The following is a 22,350-nucleotide window of genomic DNA, read 5'->3' as shown; positions in this document are numbered from 1 at the left end:
TTGTTATCACTGGGCCACCTTGCAGGTCCTGGTTTTTAAACTGGCTCATGTCTTCCTGTTTTTAAATACACAAAGGAAGGGGTTGGGAAGAGAGGGATGGGGCTGCCTGTGCATCACACCTCAGGTTTTGCACAGTAATACCACAAAACAAAACAAGTGTGTCTATCCTTTGTGAGTTTTGTCTAAATGAAATATATTTGTATTTGCTGTTGAGACTGACCATTCATCCCTCAGGCATCCTCTGTATCAACTAGTCTAGTGCAAATACACTGGTCTTTGTTTAAAGCCATTTGTGTCTGTTCTTTCGTGGTCTCACTTCTGCTGGTGCCTGGTGAAGGCAGATGGAGAGGTGACTGCCTGAAGGCAGGAAAGTGGTGGAATCACCATCCCTGGAACGGTTCAGAAATGTGTGGATGTGGCACCTGAGGACATGGTTTAGTGGTCAACACGGTGTGATCTTAGAGGTGTTTTCCAGCCTTAATGGTTCCATGATTAAGGAGGGGTGGTGCTCCCACCCTGCTACACAGACATGGCCACTGGAGGGCTGAGAACTTCCAAAATGAAATAAAAACAGTCACAGAGCTCTAACGAAGCACCTCAGCCTGGAAAACGACAGCAGACGTCATTCCACTCATCCTCTGTGCGTAACTGTAACACCTCCCTCAGCTTAGGAAACGCTCCTGGTTGGATCCTACCCGGGACAAAGCAGGGCTGTGCTGGAGGGCTGGAAAATGCCCTGCACGGAGCCACTCAAGGACAGTCTGTGGGAGAGGGTCCCTCCCTGCGGCAGCACCCGGGGAGATGAAAGGCTGTGTGTGCCAGTGCCTCACGTGCTGGGGGCCGTGGCCGTGCATCCATCCAGGAAATCGCGGCAGCAATTCCAAGAATGTGGGGCTGAAGCCGGGGCCCAAGATAAGGCTGTTCACACAACACAGCTTTTATCAGCCTCAAGGCTAGTCTTCTCCTGCTCCTTAGTTACACTGAAAGCTGCTCTCTGCCCTTATTGTTCCAGCCTTAAGAGCTGCAATAATGAGAGTTTCTATCTCTCTGTCCTCCAAATCTTCAGCTAATCGTCCTTTAGGCTGGCTCGGTCCCTGCCTGTCTCCTGGCCCCTATCTCCCACCAGCGTCTCAACAGCAGACTCAGCTATCTCAGTCCCAGTCCCGACCCTTATTTCTCCCTTGGAAAAGCAGTGCTTGGCATGTCTGACCGCCCCTGGGGCACCAAGCAAGTGCCAGCCCAGGGCTGCCACATGCCCAGAGGGATTGTAACCCTGAAAGCAGTTGTCTCCTGGAGGCCAGAGACTTCAGCAGAGACCAAGGCCAGCTCCAGAGCAGTGAATATCCTGGACTGGCTCTGCTGGAGTGTACAAAAATCAAAGCCTGACCCCAGATGAATCATAGCAGGTACTGCAGCTTAACTGATCCAGGGAAGGCAAAGCTGGCCCTGCCCAGGGCCACAAGATGGGTCCTGCCAGCCTGAGAGCAGCCAGGCTCCCCTTCTGCCCACGTGGAAAGAGTTTTCCTCTCTGTTTACAAGACCAAAACTTAAAGCTCCAACATTCTGCCTGACAGACAGACTTGCAAGCAACTCCTCCAAAGGCAATGCCCCGTTTCTCAAGCCTCAGCCCTCCTGCAGTCAGCGAGGGGCTCTACACCATCACAGCCTCCCAGCAACCTCTGGACAGTGGCAGGGCATTGGCAGAGCTTGGGATGGAGGAAAAGACCCTGAGCTAAGGAAGAAAGAACAGGAGACTTACCCAGCACCCTTGGGCCACAGAGAGGCAAAAGCAGCACCCGAGCAGCACCCGGGCAACACCACGAGCAGCCCCAGGGGCTTGGGGTGTCTTATAGCAGCAGCTCAGCAACCACCACCGTCACCAGGCAGGCTGGAGGTGAGAGCACGAGAAACCTGGTGCTGCTGATTCCCTCTTTATAGAGCAGCTGGAGCCCTGGGAGCCCCTCATCCCTCCCATTGGATCCATGGATGCAGCACACCTGGGCACCTCCCCGCCCCGAGGGCAGCACAGGTGGGGGCCGGCAGCGTCTGCTGCCCACCCTGGGGACAAACACTGCTGGGGGGCTGCAGGGGTGGGGTGACAGCCAGCCCCACCTTTGACACTGCACAGCCCGGGCTGGGCACCTGCCCGTCATTTCTGGGGTCACCTTGCGATGGGGGGGATGCGCCCCTCGGGCTCCCGGGCGGGTCAGCCCCCGGCACAGCCCCTCCTCACCCAGCCAGGGCAATCCCCGCGGCCGGACCCCTCCGTGGGGCGCGGGGCGATGCTGCGGGACAGGAGGCGCCGGGCGGGAGCCGCCCCCACGATCCCTCCCCATCTCCCCCCCCCCGGTCTGGGCGGGCGATCCCGAGGGCTCACGGCCCCTTTCGGTTTCGTTTCTCCCTGAACGAGCAGCCCCGGTGAGCCCAGCCCAGCCCAGCTCTGCTTAACCTGGCACACGTAGGCACGGCACGGCACAGCTCGGCACAGCTCGGCACAGCTTGGCACACCTTGGCACAGCTCGGCACAGCTCTGCTCGACCATGCCGCGGTTCAGAGTGGCTGAGGCCAGGCAGTGGGGGGATCAGTTCGTGCAGTTCCTGCAGGAGACGGGCCGGGAGCAGGAGTGTCAGCGGGAAACTCTGCGGAGTATCTACAACCTCGAGTTCCGGGGCAGGTGAGAGCCAGACCCGGGCAGTTGGGACGGTCCCCCTGGCCAGCACCTCCCATTCCCCCCCGCCAGCGTTGCCCAGTGCCTGGACAGTGTTACTGGTCCTCAGCAGCACCACTGGTCCCCCAAGCCCCTCCGTGTTGCCACAGCCCTGCTGGGATGATCCCAGCTCTGTGGGACCCCCAGCAGCTGCCTGGGCAAGGCCTTGGATACCCACTGCCCTCCACAGTGGCCACCTGACCCTGCTGACCCCACTCACACTGGCCCTTGTGCAACATCACCGCTGTTAATCATTGGCAAAGCCGGGGCTCAGGGCACTGGTGGGCTGCAGGAGGAGGTACCTGGGGAGTCATCACTGCTGGGAGTGCAGTGGCTGTGCCTGAGAGGAGCCCCCATCTGTGCCAGGGGCTGTGCAGGGGGCTGACCCCTCTGGGTGGCATCTTCTGTCAAGGATCTGGGGACAGGGAGAAGTCCCTGCCCTGCTGCTGCTTGAGCACTGGTAGGGGCAGGGACAGGGCGTGCATGGCTGGCAGGGCCAGGCAGTGATGCCGTGGCACAGCTGGCATGGCCATGGCACAGCATGGAGTTGCTGGGGCAGCCTGCAGGGGTCTAAGATTTGCACGGGCCAGTGGGAAGCCCAAGTCCTTCTCCCTCTCCTGGCACAGAGGAGACCACTGAGAGCTCCCTCACTGCAGCCTCATTGCTCTGCTTCACCTTCCCTCTTGCCTCCCCTCAGCTGCCCGTGCCCCTGCCTGTGCCCCACCACGCTCTGTCCCTCACAAACCTCTCCCTTGTCTCTGCAGGACTGACACAAGGACTCCCAACTTCTCCTGCACTTTGAATGCCCTGAGGGTGACCCATCGGGCGCTGGTGCGGGGGCAGGTGGTGCAACTCAAGACGGTGAGAGAGGCCCCTGGCTGGGGCAATGCCCACGGGGACTGGTTCCACGGGACCCCCGGCAGGACCCCGGGGCTGACGGTGGCTGCTCCTCGCAGGTGAAGAGGCGCGTGGTGGTGGCAGACCAGTACCGGAGACCCAGAGCGGATGCACAGACATCACAGCCCACCTCTGCCTCAGGGCAGCAGCAGCAGCCCAGCTCCACTCCACAAACTCCCCGGAGCTATGCCCAGCAGCGGTATGACCCTGCCCTGGAGAGCCCCCAAACCCCCTCCCCGGCTGGCAAAGCCTGACCCTCCCTCCCCGCAGCGCCGAGCTCATCAGAGGGAAGCACGGCGTGGAGATCGTCTCGGAGTACGACCAGGGCAACGGGGAGATCCGCTTCCCGGTGGAGCGGGGCAGGCCCCGCACGGTCCCTGTGGAGGTGCAGAACCGCGGGACACACGAGGTGACGCTGCGGCGGGTCCAGCCACGCTACCAGTCACCGGCGCTCTCCTTCAGCGACGAGCAAGGGGTGACACAGGGGCAGTCCCTGGTGCTCCACCCGGGTAGGGCCCCTTCCTGCCCCATCCCCTGCCCCGCTGGAGGGGCTGCAGGACCCAACGCTCCCCTGTCGGCCCCGCAGGTGGCAGGTACCCCATCCAGGTGCGGTGCCTCACCTCCTGCAACGGGCACTTCCCCGCCGTGCTGGTGTTCGAGTTCACCAAGGAGCCCAACGAGCCCTTCAGCATCTCACGCTACGTCGCTGCCGTCGCCCAGAGCCAGCTGGCCAAGGACCTGGGGCCCTCGGCACCTTACCAGCCTTACCAGGCCAGCCTCCAGCGCCCTGTCACCGTCATCACCGAGGAAGGCATCCCCCCCGACAGGTATGTGGCAGAGTCACCTGCTGCCATCCCGAGCAGAGGGGCCCAGCCTGTTCTCCAGCCAGAACAAGGCTCAGTTCCTTGGGACCCAGCTGTCTGGCACCCAGGAAAGTGCTTCATCCCTGAGCAATGGCTGGTGACAGCAGGCTGGGGACACTCTGCCTGTTGGGATGGTCATGGCCCAGGGGGAGCCTGGCCCTGCAGTCCCTGCAGCACTGCTGTCCCCTCCACCCAGCTCCCTGAGAAACGAACTGGAGAGGGAAATCCCTCTGGGCCCCTACCAGTACCCAAAGAACCTCAAGGACACGATCCTGCTCGGACCCAGCACCAGTGCCAGCTCCAACTGGGCTGCCATGAGGTGAGTACCGAGGGCTGGGGGCAATGCCAAGCTGCCCCCCCAGAGCCAAGGTGCCTCTGGGACACAGTGACATCCCTGCTGCCCACAGCTCGCTGCTGGAAGCACCTCTGGAGGCTGACAACTACCAGCAGAAGTTCCAGCTGCTGCTGTACCTGGAGGAGATCCAGATGGAGGTGGACATCCGGCGCTACGACATGCAGGATGTGACCATGGTGCAGGACAGGGGGCTGCTGGTCCTCGACGTGCGTAGGGGAATCCGGGGGGGATGGGAGGGGTGCTGGGGCTCCCGTGGGTCTGGCATCACAGCAGCCCTTTGGCGCAGGTGCCCGGCGTGGCCGAGAACCGCCCGTCCGTGCTGAGGGGGGACCACCTCTTTGCCAACCTGAGCAGCGAGCGGGACCACTCCCCGCTCCTCCAGTACAAGGGCTACGTGCACAATGTGGAGCTGGATAAGGTCAAGCTGGGCTTCTCCCCCAAGTGAGTGATGTCCGGCCTCAGCAGCCCCACTCGGAGGTGCTGGAGGCCGGGAGCCGGCTGGGAAGGGCCGGGAGGGCATGGGGGAAGTGTCCACCTGCCCTGCTCACACCACTCCTTCCCAGGATGCTGAGTAAGTTTGTGAAGAACCTGAAGTTCGACGTGACCTTCACCTTCAGCCGGCTGCCTCTGCAGGTCCAGCACCGGGCTGTCGTCCTGGCCATGCGCCACCGCTTGTCCAGCCTCCTCTTCCCCTCCGCCTCCTGCCACATGTCCCTCTTCCCAGGCCCCTTCCAGCCGCGGTGAGTCCCCAGTTCCGCGGGCCGGGAGGGTCCGAGGGGATGGAGGGGGCGGGGACCGGCAGCGCAGCCTCTGCTCCCGCAGGTGGTTCGACCGCAAACTGCAGGCGAACGAGGAGCAGTGCAGGGCCGTGACCCACATCGTGACGGGGATGTCCCGGCCGGCCCCCTACCTCATCTTCGGCCCCCCCGGCACCGGCAAGACGGTCACTGTGGTGGAGGCCATCAAGCAGGTGAGCGGCCGGTGCCCAGGTCCAGCCCCGGGCATTGCTGCCCACCTGGCACGTGGGGCTCAGTGCTGTCACCTCCTCCTGCCGCCCAGGTGTGGACGTGCTTCAAGGACGCCCGGATTTTGGCCTGTGCCCCTTCCAACAGCGCCGCAGACCTGCTGTGCCAGCGCCTCATCCCAGACATCGCCCCTCGGAATGTCTACAGGCTCATCGCCAGCTCCAGGAACTACAGGGAGGTGCCTGCTGATATCAGGGTAGGTCCCTGCCCCTCCAGCCCTGCATCCTGCCAGCACATCTGGGTTGGCAGCCCCCAGGAGAGCTGGATCTCACCCAATGCCTGCATTCCAGCCCTGCTGCAACTGGGACGATGAGCAGAGCAGCTATGTGTACCCGAGCAAGGAGTACCTGGGACGCTACCGGATCCTCGTCACCACACTGGTGACAGCAGGAAGGTCAGAGGAGCTGGGATTGTCCCCAGTACCCCGGGGGGCTGGACCCAGGGGCTGTCTTGCAGCCAGGCTGTGAGGGCAGCCCCTCGGGGTTTCAGTGGGGAGGGGTGGAGGAGGGCAGGCAGCAGGTGGGACCTCTCCTATGCAGGAGGATGAGGATGAAGGGGAAGGGAGGAAGGATGGTCAGGTGGGGCAGGGGTGCTGAGGCAGCCCCATTCCACCTCTCCTCCAGGCTGGTGTCAGCCAACTTCCCCCCTGGGTATTTCTCCCACGTCTTCATCGACGAGTGTGGCCACGCGGTAGAGCCGGAGAGTGTGGTCGCCATCGCCGGTGAGTGGTGCCCGGCTGCTGCCTGGGGGACCAGCATCTCTGCATGGCCCGGGGTCCCCCCTGCCCCCCACTGAGCTCTCCCTGTTCCCAGGGCTCCTGACTCCCATGGACCAGAAGACCAACCCCAACGGGGGGCAGCTGGTGCTGGCAGGAGACCCCAAGCAGCTGGGCCCTGTCCTGACCTCCCCGCTGGCCATGGAGCACGGCTTGGGTGAGTGGGGAGAGGGGTGGGAGCACTGCTGGTGCCGGGGGGGCCGAGCAGCCTTGCAGGGAGCCATGAGATCTCACTGGGCACAGGCACCTCGCTGCTGGAGAGGCTGATGCTGCACAACCCCCTGTACCAGAAGTCCAGTGAAGGATACGACCCACAGTTTGTCACCAAACTGCTCTGGAACTACAGGTGGGGACAGGGACGGTGCGGGCAGGGGTGAGGCTGCTCTGTGACCACAGCCCCATCCAGGATCTGTGTGTCCCCCTCAGAGCCTCGTAGTGCCCCAGCTGATGTGGGAGGTGGGAGTGTACCTGCTGTCCTGCACAGTGCCTGGGAGGGTGCTGGGCCCACGTGGCACCCACCCTGGTCACCATCCTGCCTCTTCCAGGTCCCACGAGGCCATCCTCAAGATCCCCAATGAGCTCTTCTACGACAGCGAGCTGAAGGCGTGTGAGAGTGACGGGCTGGATGTCCGGAATTTCTATTGCAACTGGGAGGAACTTCCCAAACAAGTGAGAGGGGCAGCATTGAGGGGGCTGGGGGAAGCCCTGAGGAGCAGGCAGAGCAGAGACCAATGTTTTCCACCCCCAGGGCTTCCCCATAATCTTCCATGGGGTTTGTGGGGAAGACCAGAGAGAGGAGAAGAGCCCCTCGTTCTTCAACACGGCCGAAATCGAGGTGCTGGTCGACTACCTCAAGAAGCTGCTGCAGAGCCAGGGCAAGAAGGGCTGTCCCACTGTGTCCCCCAAGGAGATCGGCATCATCTCTCCCTACAGGAAGCAGGTGAGGGGCACAGCTCTGCAGGCAGGGCACGGGCAGAGACCTCCCCAGGGGACAGGGGACACTGGAATGGGATGGGCAAGAATGGCTCTGTGGTGGCCGGACTTTGCCACGTGCCTCCCCCCAGGTGGAAAAGATTCGGAGAGCCATCACCTCCCTGGACCCCGTCCTGAAGAGGCTGGCAGACATCAGCCAGCTGAAGGTAAGTCCTGGGCATGGAGAGGAGCCCACCCTGCTACAGGAGGAGGCAGCCCTGCCAGCCCCAGTCTGGGGGTGCTCCCAGCCCCTCACCTGCTGTCCCCGCCCCAGGTGGGCTCCGTGGAGGAGTTCCAGGGCCAGGAGCGGCGCGTGATCCTCATCTCCACCGTGCGCAGCTACAGCGCGTACCTGCAGTTCGACAGGACCTTCAGGCTGGGCTTCCTCAAGAACCCAAAGGTACTTCACTGCCCCGAGCAGACCCTTCTCCCCCCTGGTTCCCACAGGCAGGCAGGGCTGCTCTGGGTGCTCAGTGCCACAGCAGAGCTGCCTGCACCGAGGTGGGGCTGCGAGGGGGCGAGAGGTGCTGCAGCCAGGTAACACCCCTCGGCCTGTCCTCTGCAGAGGCTCAACGTGGCCCTCACCAGGGCCAAGGCTCTGCTGATCGTGGTGGGCAACCCGGCCGTGCTCAGCAAGGATGAGCACTGGAACAGGTGAGCTGTTCCTGGCCCCTGCCACAGACTCTTGTCACCGGCGCCTGCTCTTCCCTGCTGCTGGCAACACACCAGTGCCAGGGAGCAGCAGGGCCAGTGCCACCTCCTGCCCACTCTCCCCTGGCTCTGTGCCCGCAGGTTCCTCATGTACTGCAAGGAAGAGGGTGGCTATACAGGACTCCCCTACGAGGGTGAGGGCACAGAGCAGGACAGACTCGTTGCCGACCTCCAGGGGCTGAGGCTCAACATTTAACACCCAGGTGAGCAGGGCTGGGAGCTGCCAGCACCCTGAAGCACCAGCACAGCCAGGGTTAGGGTTAGAGGCACTGACTAGGAGGCTTCTCCTGCCCCAAATGTGACAGGGTTTAGGATGGGTCCTCACTTAGGAGTTGCTTGTCCCTACCCTCAACTCGGGGGCCAGTTCTGCCATGAGGTTTCTCTGCAGGAAACCTACGTGGGAAAGGAGGAGAAGCCCTGTGAAGCTCCAGCCCCCTCAGCCTGTCCCCTGGCCTGCAGCAGCCCTTGCACTCCCCCTGTCTCTGTGCATCCCTGCAGAGTTGGGGCTGAACCCACCGGACCAGAGGATACTGCCAAGCCTTTCCTGCCAGCCAGGAGCCCTGGCACAGACCACAGGGCAGCCCCCTCCCCTTATGGAGTGGGACCACCCCAGGACTGGACTGGGACCATTCTCCATTTTAACCAGTTTTTGACACAGCTGTGGCAAAACAATTCTCTGTGACTGGTGTCACTGTTCAGTGAAAGGCTGAAGCCTTCAAAGAGCATCACTGGGTGCACAGGGGAGCCCAGTGCTGCTGTGGTGGGTGACTGGGGCAGGCAGGGACCTGGCCAGCCACAGCGTGGCTCAGCTCCTAACTGGGCAGCTGCCTGGCTTGAGAGCTGGCATGGCTGGGCAGGCACTTTGTTTCCCTGGAATAAATATTTACAGAAAAACGGTCTCTTGAGTCTGGGGCTCTGCCACAATGACAGGGCTGCTGGAGCAGGGACAGGCTCGCTGCAGCTCTGTCCTGACCTGCTCCAGAGCCAGGATGGCTCCAGCAGTGACAGCAGTGCCCATCATCCGGGGACTGGGTACAGCTGGGAAGCTCCTGCCCAGCCCTTCCCACATAAACTGCTTCCTGGCTCTTATCTGAAACAAGAGCCAGGCCTAAAAGAGTTAACTGAGGTATCTTGCTCTGCTGAGAAAGCCCCCCCAACACCTGTTCTGTCTGTGCTGCTAAGACTTGTTCTGTTCTGCTTACTGGACCTAAACCTAATCATAAGAAGAATGCTAGAAACAGTATACAATCAACCCAGAGGTTATAAATTAGGACAAGGTAGACATTTGAATAGGAGAAAAGGGCTTAGAGCCAAGGGTTTCTGCAAGCTTCAGTAGTTGGGACATTAACAATAGAAAGGTAAGAAGGTCAAAGTGAGGGAGAAGAGAAAAAGACCCCCGATTTGAGGGGGAAGGCTGGAATGACCACCAAAACTCAGCACCAAGAGAAGAATCTGGAAAGCACCGCCCTAAGCTCTGCCCAGGCCCCGCCTATTATTAATATGCATAATCAGATGTTGTTATCATATGAACATGTATGTAATCATGTATGTAGATTGTACAAATACCTTGATTTTGCACTGGTGCCTTTGAGCAAGTTTGACCAGCACTAGCTGGCTTGCTCCCAACGCTGAATAAATAAACACCTTGCTGCTTGTAGATAAAAAGTCTATGAGCAGTTCATCATTCCCAAGTTTTTCGGCATCATACCCAAGCACGCTGTGCTGAGCCCTGATGCTGCAGCAGCAGCTGGAGCAAGAGGAGCTGTGGGATGAGCAGGTCCCCACCCTGCAGCACGTGGCCTCTGTCCCCAGGCAGGAGCCTGGAGCAGCAAGGGGCTCAAAGGAGAGCCGGAAGGATGCCACGCAAGCAGAGTTACAATTACTAAAATACCAGTTTGCATTTATTCTCCCAATTACACAGTTCAGTTTACTGGTGCCAAGTCCATGACCGAGGCAGACTCGAAGGCGGCGATACCGGCAGGGCTGGGCACACATCCCAGGAGCAGAGCACTCCTGGCAGCAGCTGAGCCCGGCTCTAATCACACACAGGGCTAAAGCTGCCCAGGCAAGTCTGTCTAACACTGGTGTGTGCTGCCTGCACGGCAGGGGGAGCAGGCAGAGCACCTCGAGGGCCCAGCACACCCAACACACGCGGAGCTGTGGGCACCTCCAGCTTCTGCAGCACCTGCCCGGAGCTGGGGAGGGAGGCTGAATACCATGGCAATCCCCAGGGGAAAGGCAAAACCAGGGAAATCAGTACAAAACAGGGCGACACGGGGAGCGACACAAACACCCCGCCCTCGGAGAGCAGCGGGTGCTGAAGGCACTGGCCCCTCGTGGCCCCGGAATCCCGCAGGGACACCCCGCGGGCTCGGCTGGCAGCTCCGGTGCAGAGGGTTCAGGGCAGGTACCGGCACCTCGAGGTCCCATTTGGCTGCCAGTGCTCCCTCCCCGGGCAGGGCAGGCAGTGCTGGCGCAGGGGCCGGGGGGCTGCTCAGAGCAGCGGGCAGGCTCTGCGCTTCTTGTTCTTGCGGACCTGCAGGCCGGCCCGGGTGGCCATCTCGAACACCTCCCGCACCCCTTCCTTCGTCTTGGCCGAGCACTCCAGGTACCCGAAGGCGTTGATCCTGTTGGCCATGTCCCTCCCCTCCTCTGGCTTCACCGGCTCCTAAAGAAGCAGGAAAAAGAGGGTTTGGAAACATTGCCAGGGCACAGCAGCGACTGCCCTCGGGGCACCCGGCCCTTTGCACCAGGACCCAGCACGGGCAGAGGCGGCGGGACCCGGGGCTGCCCCCACCTGCTTCATCTTGGCCAGCTCCCGCCGCGTGTGCTCGTCGTTCCGCAGGTCCTTCTTGTTCCCCACCAGGATGATGGGCACGTTGGGGCAGAAGTGCTTCACCTCCGGCGTCCACTTCTCAGGGATGTTCTCTGCAACCAGCACAGAGAAGCTCATGTGGGACCCCGTGAGCTGAGGGGCTGCTCTTCCCCAGCCTCCCTGCAGGGACCAGCCCTGGGGCTTTTTGCCACAGGAAGCAGGGAGAGCTCGCCCTCACAGCATCCTCCTCTCCCACCACCTCCACCCAGCCAGCAAGTTCCCAGCATTTCCCCAGAGTGCACACCAAGCCAGGGGATGAAGGGGAAGCTCTGGCATCCCCGAGAGGCAGAACAGAGGCTTCCTGGACCATGGGGGGTTCAGCAGCAGCACCCAGTCCTGTGGGAGCCTCAGGTCCCCCCTCACTCCCTGGTCCCTACCGAGGCTGTCCGGGCTGTCGATGGAAAAGCACATGAGGATAACGTCTGTGTCCGGGTACGAGAGGGGCCTCAGCCTGTCATAGTCCTCCTGTCCCGCCGTGTCCCACAGGGCCAGCTCCACCTGGGAGGGGAGAGGGACAATGGCTCAGCAGCTCTGCAGGCCAGGAGTGACAGATTTATCTTCCTCAGGTACAGCTGTGATCTTCCTCAAACTGGGGCAGTGTCCTAGTTAGAACATCTGGGACCAGTTCATCATTGTATGGGTATAACCCAAAACTGTGTATTCTAGAGCCTTCCATGCCATTGCCCAGAAACTGTTATCAATGAACCATTTACACCCTCTGCCCATAGAGCCTGACTCCTCAGGCTATAAACTGGGTGTTAAGAGGCCTGTGAGATAGGAGGATGCTCTTGTCCTCACATCCTTTGTGGAGCTCCCCGCCCTGAGGGAGGTACTGGGCATTCCTGCCTGAACTGGAGAATATATAATCTTGGAGTCTTGGGACTTTTTTAACTACTCGTGGGATCCAGAGGAAGACTGCAGATCACCACTCTCAGCCAGACTGCAACCACCACTCTCAGCCAGACTGCAATCCCCACTCTTGACCAGACTGCACCAGCACTCTCACCAACAGGTTTTCCCCTCTCCTTTTCCTTTGGACTCAGGGGGCCCAAAGAACACCACTCTGTTCATGCCCCAGGGTGCTGGGTTATACATTTGGGTTTTGTGGGTTAAAAACAACTGTTTGTCTGTATAATCGTACTTATTGTATTATTTTATTAAATTGTTTTTCTGACTTATAATCTCTCTTTTGAGCTGAGTTCATTTCCCCTGCTGGTTTACCTTTAAACCAGCACAGGCAGGTTCAGGGTGACCCAGAAAGGCAGGAGCTGAGTGGCTCCCATCCACATGGACCAGCCCTGGTGGCAGCACTGGGCAGTGGCACTGCCAGAGTGGGAACAAGGGAAATGATGAGCAAGGAATGATGATGGCTCTTACCTGCTTCCCATCTACCTCTATGTCAGCAATGTAGTTCTCGAACACGGTGGGCACGTAGACCTCGGGGAACTGGTCCTTGCTGAACACGATCAGCAGACACGTCTTCCCGCAGGCACCGTCTCCCACGATCACCAGCTTCTTCCTGATGGCTGCCATCGCTGTGGGGACAGGAGCAGGGGACTGGGGCAGAGCACCACGGGCAGCCCATGCTCCCAGCCCCCAGAGTCCTGTGCACGATGGCCAGGGAGGTACCAGACACAGACACCTGGGCACATCCCACTGGGAACAGCCAGTGATGGCCCCCACCAGCTCCTGCACACACCAGCTCATGGGCACTGCAAGAACTGGCCTGACTGGAACCACTTACACCCAGCACTGCTGCTGTGGCTGGGAGAACCATCCCAGTGATGTCCCAGCCATGGCAGTGCTGGTGGCAGCACACAGGGACCTTGAGTGAGGTGACAGACTGCTCTGCCTTACCCACCCCATGGGGAACCCACCCCCCCAGCCATCCAACCCTCCCTGGGCTTTGCTGTGCTGCCACCCAGGTAAACAGGGTTTCAGACAACCTCGGAGTGCCATGAACACGCTGGGTTTATTTTAGATTATGAATTCCTCAGGGCAGGAACCGCGCTCCAGGTCTCACCCAGGCACGCTCACCGGCTCCCAAATAATCCGATCAGCAGCTGGAACGCGCCAGGCTGAGCTCCTGGAGGTCCAGGCAAGCAGGACCTGTGTGCCTGGCACCCAGCACTGGGCTGGCCCCGTCCCAGCCTGTCTGACAAAGGAGCCTTTGCCACGGAACCAAGAGAGCCGACGCTGGCACCGGCGGCGGGAGAAGCTGCCAGGCATCCCTCGGCAAACACAGGCAAAACCCAGGCAAAGAGGGTGGCTTTCTGCCCCAAGGGAAAAGGATGCAGCCCTGCAAGGAAAGCTATGCCTTTGCATCCCTCGGTTTCAAAAGGGGATTACAGAGGAGCCTGGGAATCGTCCAGGACAATGCCACAGAACGCCTGGCACAGCATCTGAATGAGGCATGAGAAAATCATCCGTGGTGGGATCACATCCCTCCCAGCCTTGGGACCAAAATCTCTTTCCCATCCCCAGCTTCCCAGACGCCTCAGTTCCAAGAGCCTGACCCACTCCTTAAGTGCCTTTGGCACATCACCAGCTCCCTGTCCCAGAAGAGATCCCAGGAATGATGCAAGCTGACAGCTCAGGGTTTAATCCCTGAAAATTCACACTGCTCTGGGGGAAATTACAGATAGCAAGAAAACTGCTCCTGAAGGCAGGGACATGCCACATCCCCCCACCAGCCCTGTCCCTCTCCACACCCCCTGCCTGGGCAGCAGGATGGGAAGGGTCTGGGATGCTGGGAGCCTTGGGAAGGTTCAGGGGAAATAACCCTGTGGGAAGGCCACACATACCGATGCTGTTGCATGGAACTGCAGGGGGATCACACTGGGATCATCCCAGGATCACGCTGGGATCGCCCTGGGAAGGCCAGGACCTCATAAGCCTGGCATTTAACCAGGGCATTGAGCTGAGCCTTAAAGAAGGCCAGGCATCTGTCCCCACCCGGGTGACACACCCACACCCTGAGCCAACAGAAAAGGGAGGAAAAGGGGGAAAAACCCGAGTCTGGCCACATTGTAATTAGCAGCATGTGAAGGATCAAGAATCGGGCCTGAGCGGTTGGCCCACATTCCAAAGGCAGGCTGCAGAGCTCTTCTCTCCCATGGCATACCTGGCAGGTCAATCCTGGCACACGAAGCCTGGGGACCACCCCAGTCTCACAAATCAAACTGCCCAACGGTTTGGGCAAAAGAGAGACAGTTTCCACCCAAATCCAGGCCAGGCCCTGCTGGTAGCTGTGGATCTTTGCAGGTTCCAAGCACTTTGGCTCACAAGCCAAGGTAGGAATGGTTTGTGGCTGCTGAGTGCTGTGAGCTGTTAATAGAAATAGAAGGCTGGCACTTGTAAGGTGAGAAGAGAGAGGATCAAGGGCTGCATCCGGCAGGATCCAGCACTCCTCAGCCAGGAGCCTGGGGGTCAGGCACACATCCCAGTGGAGCAGCATGCCCACAGAAAGGGTGAGCACATTTGTGCAACGCTGAAGCTGGAGAAAAAAATAAAAGGTGCCCCAAAGGGTCCTTTTTTGGGACCACGGGCACTTTTTAGGGAGGCAGGGGCTGAGCATGGAGGGGGAACAGCTCCTATCCCTATTCCTCATGCCCTCCTGCTCCTGCCTGTGGCAGCTGGGCCAGGGACACCCACTGTCCCAGCAGGGACAGCCAGCCAGGAGCTCATCCTGAGGAGGCACAGAGTTTGTGTTACAGAGGCAGATACAAGGGCTGGAGGAGTCTGCTGGCTCCCGCCCGCTTGAGGAGGACAATATATCCCTGGGGACACAGAAATGCATCATCCTTAGAATCACAGAATCATTAAGGTTGGAAAAGACCTCCAAGGTCATCAAATCTGACCCTTGTCGCAAATCATGCTTCTCATCCTCCTTCCAAGCAGCATGTCCAGAGCGGGAGAAAAGGAGAGCTCAGGGGCAAAAAAGTCTGTTTACTCAGACACGAAGCTCCTTCGCCTGCAGCAAAACATGATTTGCTGCTTTGCGACTGCCTATCTCCAAGAGGGATGGAGGAGGAACAGCAGTTTGGGCTGTGCCATTATCTCACCCACGGCACAGCACAGACGACACATCTGCAGCAGGAGGAGCAGCAGATGCCCAAGGAGACAAAAACCCGCTCCCAGACAGGACCTGCCTGTGCCCAGTCTGCAGACACTGGACAGAAACCAAAACCAACCAGAGTGGCACCACCCCTGCCCAAATGCTGCCCTGCCCACGCACTGCCCGGCCAGGGGGACAGCAGGGGCTCCAAACTGAGCAGAGCCACTGCACTCAGAGCTCCTTCCCACGGCCTCCCTCGGCCTCCCTGACCTGGGACGGCTCCGGCCCCCGCGGCTCCCGCGCCCGGCGTGATGCCGAGCGGTGACTCAGAGGGCAGAGGCACCGTCCCCACCCAAAATCTCAGCACAACTCATTCCATTACTCACGAGAGCCGTCCAGAAATAGCCCATTACTAATCCCGAGCTGGCGCGCAAAGGCGAGCGGGGCAAGGAGGCTCGGAGGGCTGCAAGCCCCCGGGGGCCAGCTGGGTGCCCCCATCCATGCCCTGCAGCCGGCAGCTGGCACGGCACCAGCACCAGAGGCCAGCAGCACTCTGCTCCAGGAGAGAGGAGCTCCTCTGCCAGGGGATGCTCTGCTGCTCGGCAGGATGAGGCCAGTCCCCGGGACGAGGAGTCTGATGCAAAGGCTTTTGCACTGTTCCCAGATGATGGACAGATAGGAGTAGTAAACATGAAGACAGTTTCATGAAGACAAACAGGGCAATCCCAAGCACAGATGCAGGAGAATGGATGGAGAGCAGCCCTGAGGAGAAGGACTGGGGCGTGCTGGTGGATGAGAAGCTCAACATGACCCAGAAATGTGCATTGAGAGCCCTGAACCCCTCCTGTGCCCTGGGCTGATCCCACAGCGTGGGCAGCAGGGGAGGGGGGATTCTGCCCCTCTGCCCTGCTTGGGTGAGACCCCACCTGCAGAGCTGCCTCCAGCTCTGGGAATAACATCTGGATGATGTGGAGCTGCTGGAGACAGTCCAGAGGAGGACACAGAGATACCCCAAGGGCTGGAGCCCCTCTGCTCTGGAGCCAGGCTGGGGCAGCTGGAGGTGCTCACCTGGAGAAGAGAAGGCTCCGGGGAGACCTCAGAGCCCCTTCTAGGGCCTAAAGGGGCTCCAGGAGAGCTGAAGAGGGACTTGGGACAAGGGATGGAGGGACAGGACAAGGGGGAATGGCTTCTCACTGCCAGAGGGCAGGGTTAGATGGGATATTGGGAAAAAATTCTTCCCTGTGAGGGTGGGGAGGCCCTGGCACAGGTTGCCCAGAGAAGCTGTGGCTGCCCCATCCCTGGAAGTGTCCAAGGCCAGGTTGGAAGGGGCTTGGAGCAACCTGGGCTAGTGGAAGGTGTCCCTGCCCACAGCAGGGGGTAGGATGGGATGAGCTTTAAGGTCTGTTCCAACACACACTGTTGTGTGATTCCATGAGAATTTGAGGACAGTTTTACTACAACTGCCATCAGCCCAAATGATTAAAAGCACACAGTCACCCTCAACGAGCCATGGAAATTCAGATTTTAAACTCTGCCAAGTGCCAACCACCCCGAGTTACAGCCAAGGCTGCCCAGCCACGCTGGCAACCCAACCCAGCCCAGCAGCACCCGCAGCCCTCGGGTGTGAGCAGCACCCTCAGGGCCCCACTGGAGATGCCTCCTGCTCATCCATGGAGACAACAAAAGGGAGCAGCAACCGTGGGCCGGCATCTCCCAGTGCCAAACCCCGCAGGGCCCCTGTGCCCATCCCTGCACCCGCTGCTCTGGGCAGGCTGGGGCCACGTTGGGGTGGCTGGGGGTTTAGTCTGTGCCATTGCTGCCAGCACCAGCCTAATCCTGAGCAGGCAAAGAGCTGCAACATGACCCCAAATTGCTCTGTTCTACTTTCCAAGCAGCTATTCTAAAGCCATCACCATAAAATCAGCCAGGCTCCAGGGCAGCCCTTGTGTTATTGGCCTCTCCCTGCTTCGTGCCTCAAAATGTGAAGTTCCTGCTGAGCAGGAAATGGGGAATTCCTCTGGCAGCAGGATGTGTCCATCACCCAGTGTCTGCTAAAGGATCTCAAAAATCACAGGGAAAGATGTTAATGCTTTGAAGGACCCCAACCAGGGACAGAAATCTTTCAACAAACCTCCTGAGCCTGGCTTGAGTTCCCAGAGGTAACAGAAGGGTTTTGTTCTAATGCAGGAATTCCCAAGCACTGCTGATGGCCCCACCCCGGCCAGACCTGTCCCACTGGGAATCACAGCCCTGGCTGGAGGCACATCCCGAGGCCTGGGCAGGGCCGGGGGCGACAGAGCTGTGCTGGGAGCAGCCCCTTCACAGTCCCCCTGCAAGGGACACTCCCTTTGCAGGGACACCCCCAGTGCTGCCAACATGGCAGGGCTGGCTCCCCACAGCCCCCAGACCTGGCAAATCCCCCTCTCCAAACAAACCCTCCTCACCCAGGAGAGTGGAGCCAGGAGGAGGGCAAAGCCTTTGGGCAGTGCCCATGCACCCACCAGCACTGCCCCCAGATCACTTTTTGGCCAGAGATGGGAGAACAGACCTGGGGCTCATGTTCCTGCCTTGCAGAGCTGCCACCAAGCATCTCCTCACTCTTCTGCCCCAGCAACTCTGGCTGCTCCCCTTGGATGGGAGGTTCAGGGAACACCCAGCCCGTGGCACAAAGCCCCATCACCCCAGTGCCACACCACAATACAACTGCAGAAGGAAAACCACCTCCTTGGCCAGCCCGAGATATTCCCGGTGTTGCTGTGCCTTCAGCTCTGCTGAACTTTTCATCAGTTTAACAAATAAAAGCATCCAAGTGCTGGGCTGGAGTGATTTGACTCTTGTTTAGGGCCAAGCTGGGTGAATGCAGCACAGACCAGGCTCAAGGCTGGGTTATGAGACGAGGCTCACAACTGGATTTCAAAACCACACACCTTTGGTTCAGGCTGTGCAGCTGTGAACAGATAGGACCCTCAGCAGCTCCCAGCACCCAGAGGGAACACAGGAAAGGTTTCCTCCCCAGCACAGCCAAGGACAGGCTGTCTCCACCTCTCAACATGTCCGTGTGTGTGCACAGAGCTGCTGCGAGTGCCAGGGGAGGGCACCTCGGGACAGGACCCTGAGAGGTGCCAGCAGGCAAACAAGAGTCACTTTGGCCAGCTCCAGGCCTCCATGGACACTGCCACAGCCCTGGGGATGGGGCACTGGTGGGGAACCCCCTCCAGAATCCCCCTGGGAGCAGCTCCTGCTCCACCAACAGCTCACAGCTCTGACCAGCACAGTGACAGCCACAGCTGTCTCCAAGATAAAGAAGGGGACTGGAGGTGTTTGGGACAGGATGACAGCAGCACACAGGCCACTGGCACACATGCTCTGCAGGGTTGTTTCACAACAGAAACAGCTTTAGCTGGCTGGACTCACTGGTGCAATGAGAAAGTAAGCAAACTTCCAAATTAAAACCCAACAGGAATAGCCACCGAGGGGAATTTCATTTGCTGAGACACCTAAACCATGGCCAAGGTAGCACAGGGCAAGTGTCCTGGCAGTGTCACAGGTACCAGAGGGACTCTCACACAGAATCATAGAATCACTAAGGTTAAAAAGCAGAAAAAAGTCCCCAAAAGGGCCGGAAGCAAAGAGCAATGCCAAAGGGAAACACAACGGGCAGGGTAGAGCTCAGGCTCCCGGGCAGATCACAGCTCGAGGCGACCCAAGTGGTGCTGATTTTGGCACAGCAGCATCTGCAATTTCACACCCACCCAGCCCCCAGTTTGTACTGCACAGACCAGCCCCCAGGCAGCCAACAGCCATCACTGACACCCAGAGCACACCCACACCCACCAGCACCCGCTGCTCCGAGCCTCCCATCCCGCCTGCCATCCCGCCTGCCTCTGCTGCCAGAACTGCCCGGCGCCGAGGAAAATGTCTGTATTTACCACTGGGAGAGCTGCCTGAAACCTTCCTCAGACCTCTGGACTTCCCATATCCAAACGACGAGCGATCATCAAAACAGGAGCTCAACTCAGTGCTGGAGTTTAGACCTTACCCATTTTTTTGGGTGGGGGCTATTCTGTGGGCATGACCAGGTAGGCTGGGCTTTACCACACGCTCCAGTGGCCAAGGGCGACTGTCCGGACCCAGATTTGGAACAGAGCGCCCAGGCTGGCTCGTTCTCATGGCTAAACCCCACAAAAAACCATCCACAAGCAAAACACAGGAAGGGACTTGGAACAGAAGAATTCGAAAGCCTAAACAAAGCTCGAACCGCAAAGCGCTCGAGCTTTGTGGGGAGAAGCTGCCTGCCCCTTACCTCCTTTTCCAAAGGACATCATGCCATGTTCTTATTTTACCTCCCGCGGAAGCGACAGCCTTCCCAGCCTCCCGGCAGCACAAGTGTCTTGTGGAAAGCTCCAAATAACACGCCACAATCTCAGAGGGTGCCTGTGCAACGCCTGACTGCCCCAGCGCCGATCAATATTTGCTAATACATTCCTTACTTTTCATGTCAATACGCCTCTCCAGTGCAAACGGCAAGTTGGGAGGTGAGCCTGGTTAAACGCTCCCGACAACCTGTTGGAAGACAGTGACTTGGCTTATTTTCCGCTTAAATGTTCCCCTGGAGAAGCCGTAGCTGTCAGGAACACGGATTCAAGTTAAAGCCCGTTAAAACCTCGCTCGGGCTCTACCTGGGAGCTGAGGAGGAGGAGCTGGACATAAACTGGAACTGTTTGGACACCAAAAGCACTTGGCGAAATAGAAACAAAATGCAACTGGTCTCCGTGACACGCAGCCAGCCAAACCGCTACCTCCCGGCTCCGGTTTCCTGACCGGAACACTTTCCCAGGGATGTGAGCCCGGGCGGGGGCTCAGCCGGGCCCCGGCTCCCAGCCCACCCCACGCAGATGCAGCCCGGGGGATCACTCTGCCGTTCTCACGGGGGTGTTGAGAGGCTGAGGCTGGATTTAGGGGGGGTTGGCGGCCGCTGGGGGACTTGGCTGCCAGACTTTCAGCGCTGGAAAGGGCCGCGCAGTCATGCTTTTGGAATGCTCCCCTGCTCCTAAGACATTACACAATTATTTCCCCTCCCCGCAAGCCCCCCTAATATAAATGTTTAAGAATGAGCTCAGCAGCGAGCAAAGGGAACTTTTTTCCTTTTTCTGAAGAAAACACGGAGCGGCAGCTCCGTGAGCAAGGCCGTGCATGGGGACACTGCTGGAGCGGGGGCTGTGGGGAGGGATGTGGGATGTGGCAGCAGCCCCGGGGCTCTCACCCTGGGTCAGTCACTGCCTGGGGGACCAACCGCAAGTTGAGGCCCACAGCCCAAGGCCACCCTCCAGGGACAACACGCAGAACCCAAGTACAGCTGACCCACCCCTGCCCACACCCAGGGCCCCCCGCCCCATCCCGGGCACACCCACCCCGCCCTGTCCCGCTGCACCCCACCCAGCCCGGCTGGGGCACCCACCCTGTGCCCCGCTCCCCCAGCAGTGCCCGGACGGCACCCAGCATTGACCCTACACCCCACCAGTAACTCCTCACCTCAGTTCCCCCAGACCGCAGTAACCCCAGACCCCACACCTTACCAGTACCAGCAACCTCACATCTCAATTCCCCCAAAACCCCACCAGCAACCCCAAACCTCAGCTGCCCCAGACTCCGCCAGTAACTCAGACCACATCACTACCAGTAATTCCAGACCCCAGTTCCCCTAGACCGCAGCTCTGCCCCCACTTCTTACCAGTACCCCCGCACCCCACCAGCATCCCCACTCCTCAGTTGCCCCCCCGCACCCCCCTCAGTGCCCTCGCCGCTCCGCTCCCCCGGACCCCGCACCTCTCTCCGCCGCTGCCCCGTCCCGCTCCCGGTGTCGGTCCCAGCTCCCGCTCCCGTCCCGGCTCCTCCGAGCAGCGCCGGGCACCGCCCCGTCCGGGGCCACCCGCGAGGGCGGAGCGGGAGCGCTGGGCTGTGCCGAGCCGGGCTGGGCTGTGCCGAGCCGGGCTGGGCTGTGCCGAGCCCCTTCCCAGCGCTGCCCCCCGCCCGCCTCCGGGACACCCGGGACCCGCCGCTGTTTCCCCGCGGAGCCCCCGGGGGGGTTTCTCCCTGTTCAGGTGGGGAGGGCGCGACCCCAACTGCCTGGAGGAGCAGAGATGCTGCCCTCAAACCCCCCCTGTGCCAGGCAGCACCAACAGCAAAGACCACCCGTGCTTTGCCCCTCAGCCAGGGGTCCCCCACCATGGCAGCTCAAGCCCCAAACCATCTGCCATCGGAGCATCGCTCAAGGGGATGCCTTTCTCCCCATAAGCATTGTCTTCTTTCCCCCCTAACCAGGGGTCTCCTGCTATTGGAGCACCCCTCGAGGGGGATGCCTTACCCCCATATTATTTTCTTTGTCCCCCTAAGCTGGAGTCTCCCATCGCTGGAGACCAATCCCCAAACCACCTGCCAGCAGAGCACTGCTCAAGGGGACCCCTTCCCCCCGGGAGTGTTACTTGCTTTGCCCCCTAACCAGGGGTCCCCCGCCATGGGAGCAGCACCACTTGAAGAGACACCTTCCCCCCTCTCTATGCCTTATTTATGGCAGCCCCCCAGAGGCAGTGCCAGCCAGTTTGCTCTGCCAGGGAAGGCTGATCCCAGCAGGCACCAGCAGCCAAACCCCATCACACCCCTCCCACATCCATCCCCAGGTGCTGCCCAGGAACCCCCTCACTCCTCGAGGGACATCCCCCTTCCCACCGTGACAGACACAGAGGTGGCTGAGGGTCGAGCCCTGTCCTCAGGGTCTCTGTCCCCTGCACTGGGGCACTGGCAGAGGGGGCTGTGACATGTCAGGCCCCGCACTGAGGTGACCCCAGTGCTGCTGGCCAGGGCTCTGGCTCCCCAGGCCCACCACAGGTTGTCAGGAAGGACTGCTCCCCCCCCCAACATCCCAGCTGCAGGGCAGAGTCTCTGTCCCTGAGCCAGGGAGAGGCAGCCCCAGGGGCCTGGCCCAGACCCAGGCTCATAAACTGCTGCTATTTTAAGGACTTGAAGACAATTTTTCTTAATTTATCAAGCCCCAGGCCAGGAGCTGGTTCCAAAGGAAATGTTTCCTTAGTAAAAAAGGGAACCACAGAGGAAGCT

At 60.0% G+C, this 22,350-nt stretch overlaps 2 protein-coding genes across 4 annotated transcripts; one reads left to right on the top strand and one right to left on the bottom strand.

Annotated features, from left to right (window-relative positions):
- The first annotated feature begins 2,462 nt into the window (after positions 1 to 2,462).
- MOV10 (Mov10 RISC complex RNA helicase) lies at positions 2,463 to 9,950 on the top strand. The gene is made up of 22 exons (XM_027746268.2): positions 2,463 to 2,674; positions 3,472 to 3,568; positions 3,664 to 3,803; positions 3,875 to 4,113; positions 4,191 to 4,431; positions 4,664 to 4,786; positions 4,875 to 5,028; positions 5,109 to 5,263; positions 5,386 to 5,562; positions 5,645 to 5,792; positions 5,882 to 6,043; positions 6,138 to 6,241; positions 6,471 to 6,568; positions 6,660 to 6,779; positions 6,866 to 6,968; positions 7,168 to 7,291; positions 7,371 to 7,562; positions 7,687 to 7,761; positions 7,869 to 7,994; positions 8,160 to 8,248; positions 8,387 to 8,508; positions 8,694 to 9,950. Exons 1-21 carry the CDS (start codon positions 2,541 to 2,543, stop codon positions 8,499 to 8,501), a joined length of 2,916 nt encoding a protein of 971 aa, XP_027602069.1. The 5' UTR covers positions 2,463 to 2,540; the 3' UTR covers positions 8,502 to 8,508; positions 8,694 to 9,950.
- A 228-nt stretch (positions 9,951 to 10,178) lies between these two features.
- Positions 10,179 to 21,122, bottom strand: RHOC (ras homolog family member C). 3 transcript variants are annotated; one of them, XM_027746269.2, is made up of 6 exons: positions 21,064 to 21,122; positions 19,541 to 19,800; positions 12,558 to 12,715; positions 11,558 to 11,678; positions 11,103 to 11,233; positions 10,179 to 10,973 (listed from the first exon to the last, which is right to left on the bottom strand). In XM_027746269.2, the coding sequence occupies exons 2-6, from the start codon at positions 19,560 to 19,562 to the stop codon at positions 10,800 to 10,802; spliced, it is 606 nt and encodes a 201-aa protein (XP_027602070.1). In that variant the 5' UTR covers positions 19,563 to 19,800; positions 21,064 to 21,122; the 3' UTR covers positions 10,179 to 10,799. The 3 variants fall into 3 exon arrangements, with proteins under 3 accessions (XP_027602070.1, XP_027602071.1, XP_027602072.1); XM_027746270.2 differs by having other exon boundaries at positions 19,728 to 19,800; XM_027746271.2 differs by lacking the exon at positions 19,541 to 19,800 and having other exon boundaries at positions 21,064 to 21,115.
- Between the last annotated feature and the right edge of the window lie 1,228 nt (positions 21,123 to 22,350).

Source organism: Pipra filicauda, unplaced genomic scaffold (assembly GCF_003945595.2).
Source record: "Pipra filicauda isolate LSUMZ 115617 unplaced genomic scaffold, ASM394559v2 scaffold249_size1133689_pilon, whole genome shotgun sequence".
Classification (NCBI taxonomy): Eukaryota; Metazoa; Chordata; class Aves; order Passeriformes; family Pipridae; genus Pipra; species Pipra filicauda.
The sequence above is the reverse complement of the archived record's forward strand: the minus strand, read 5'-3'. Positions and strand labels throughout refer to the sequence as shown.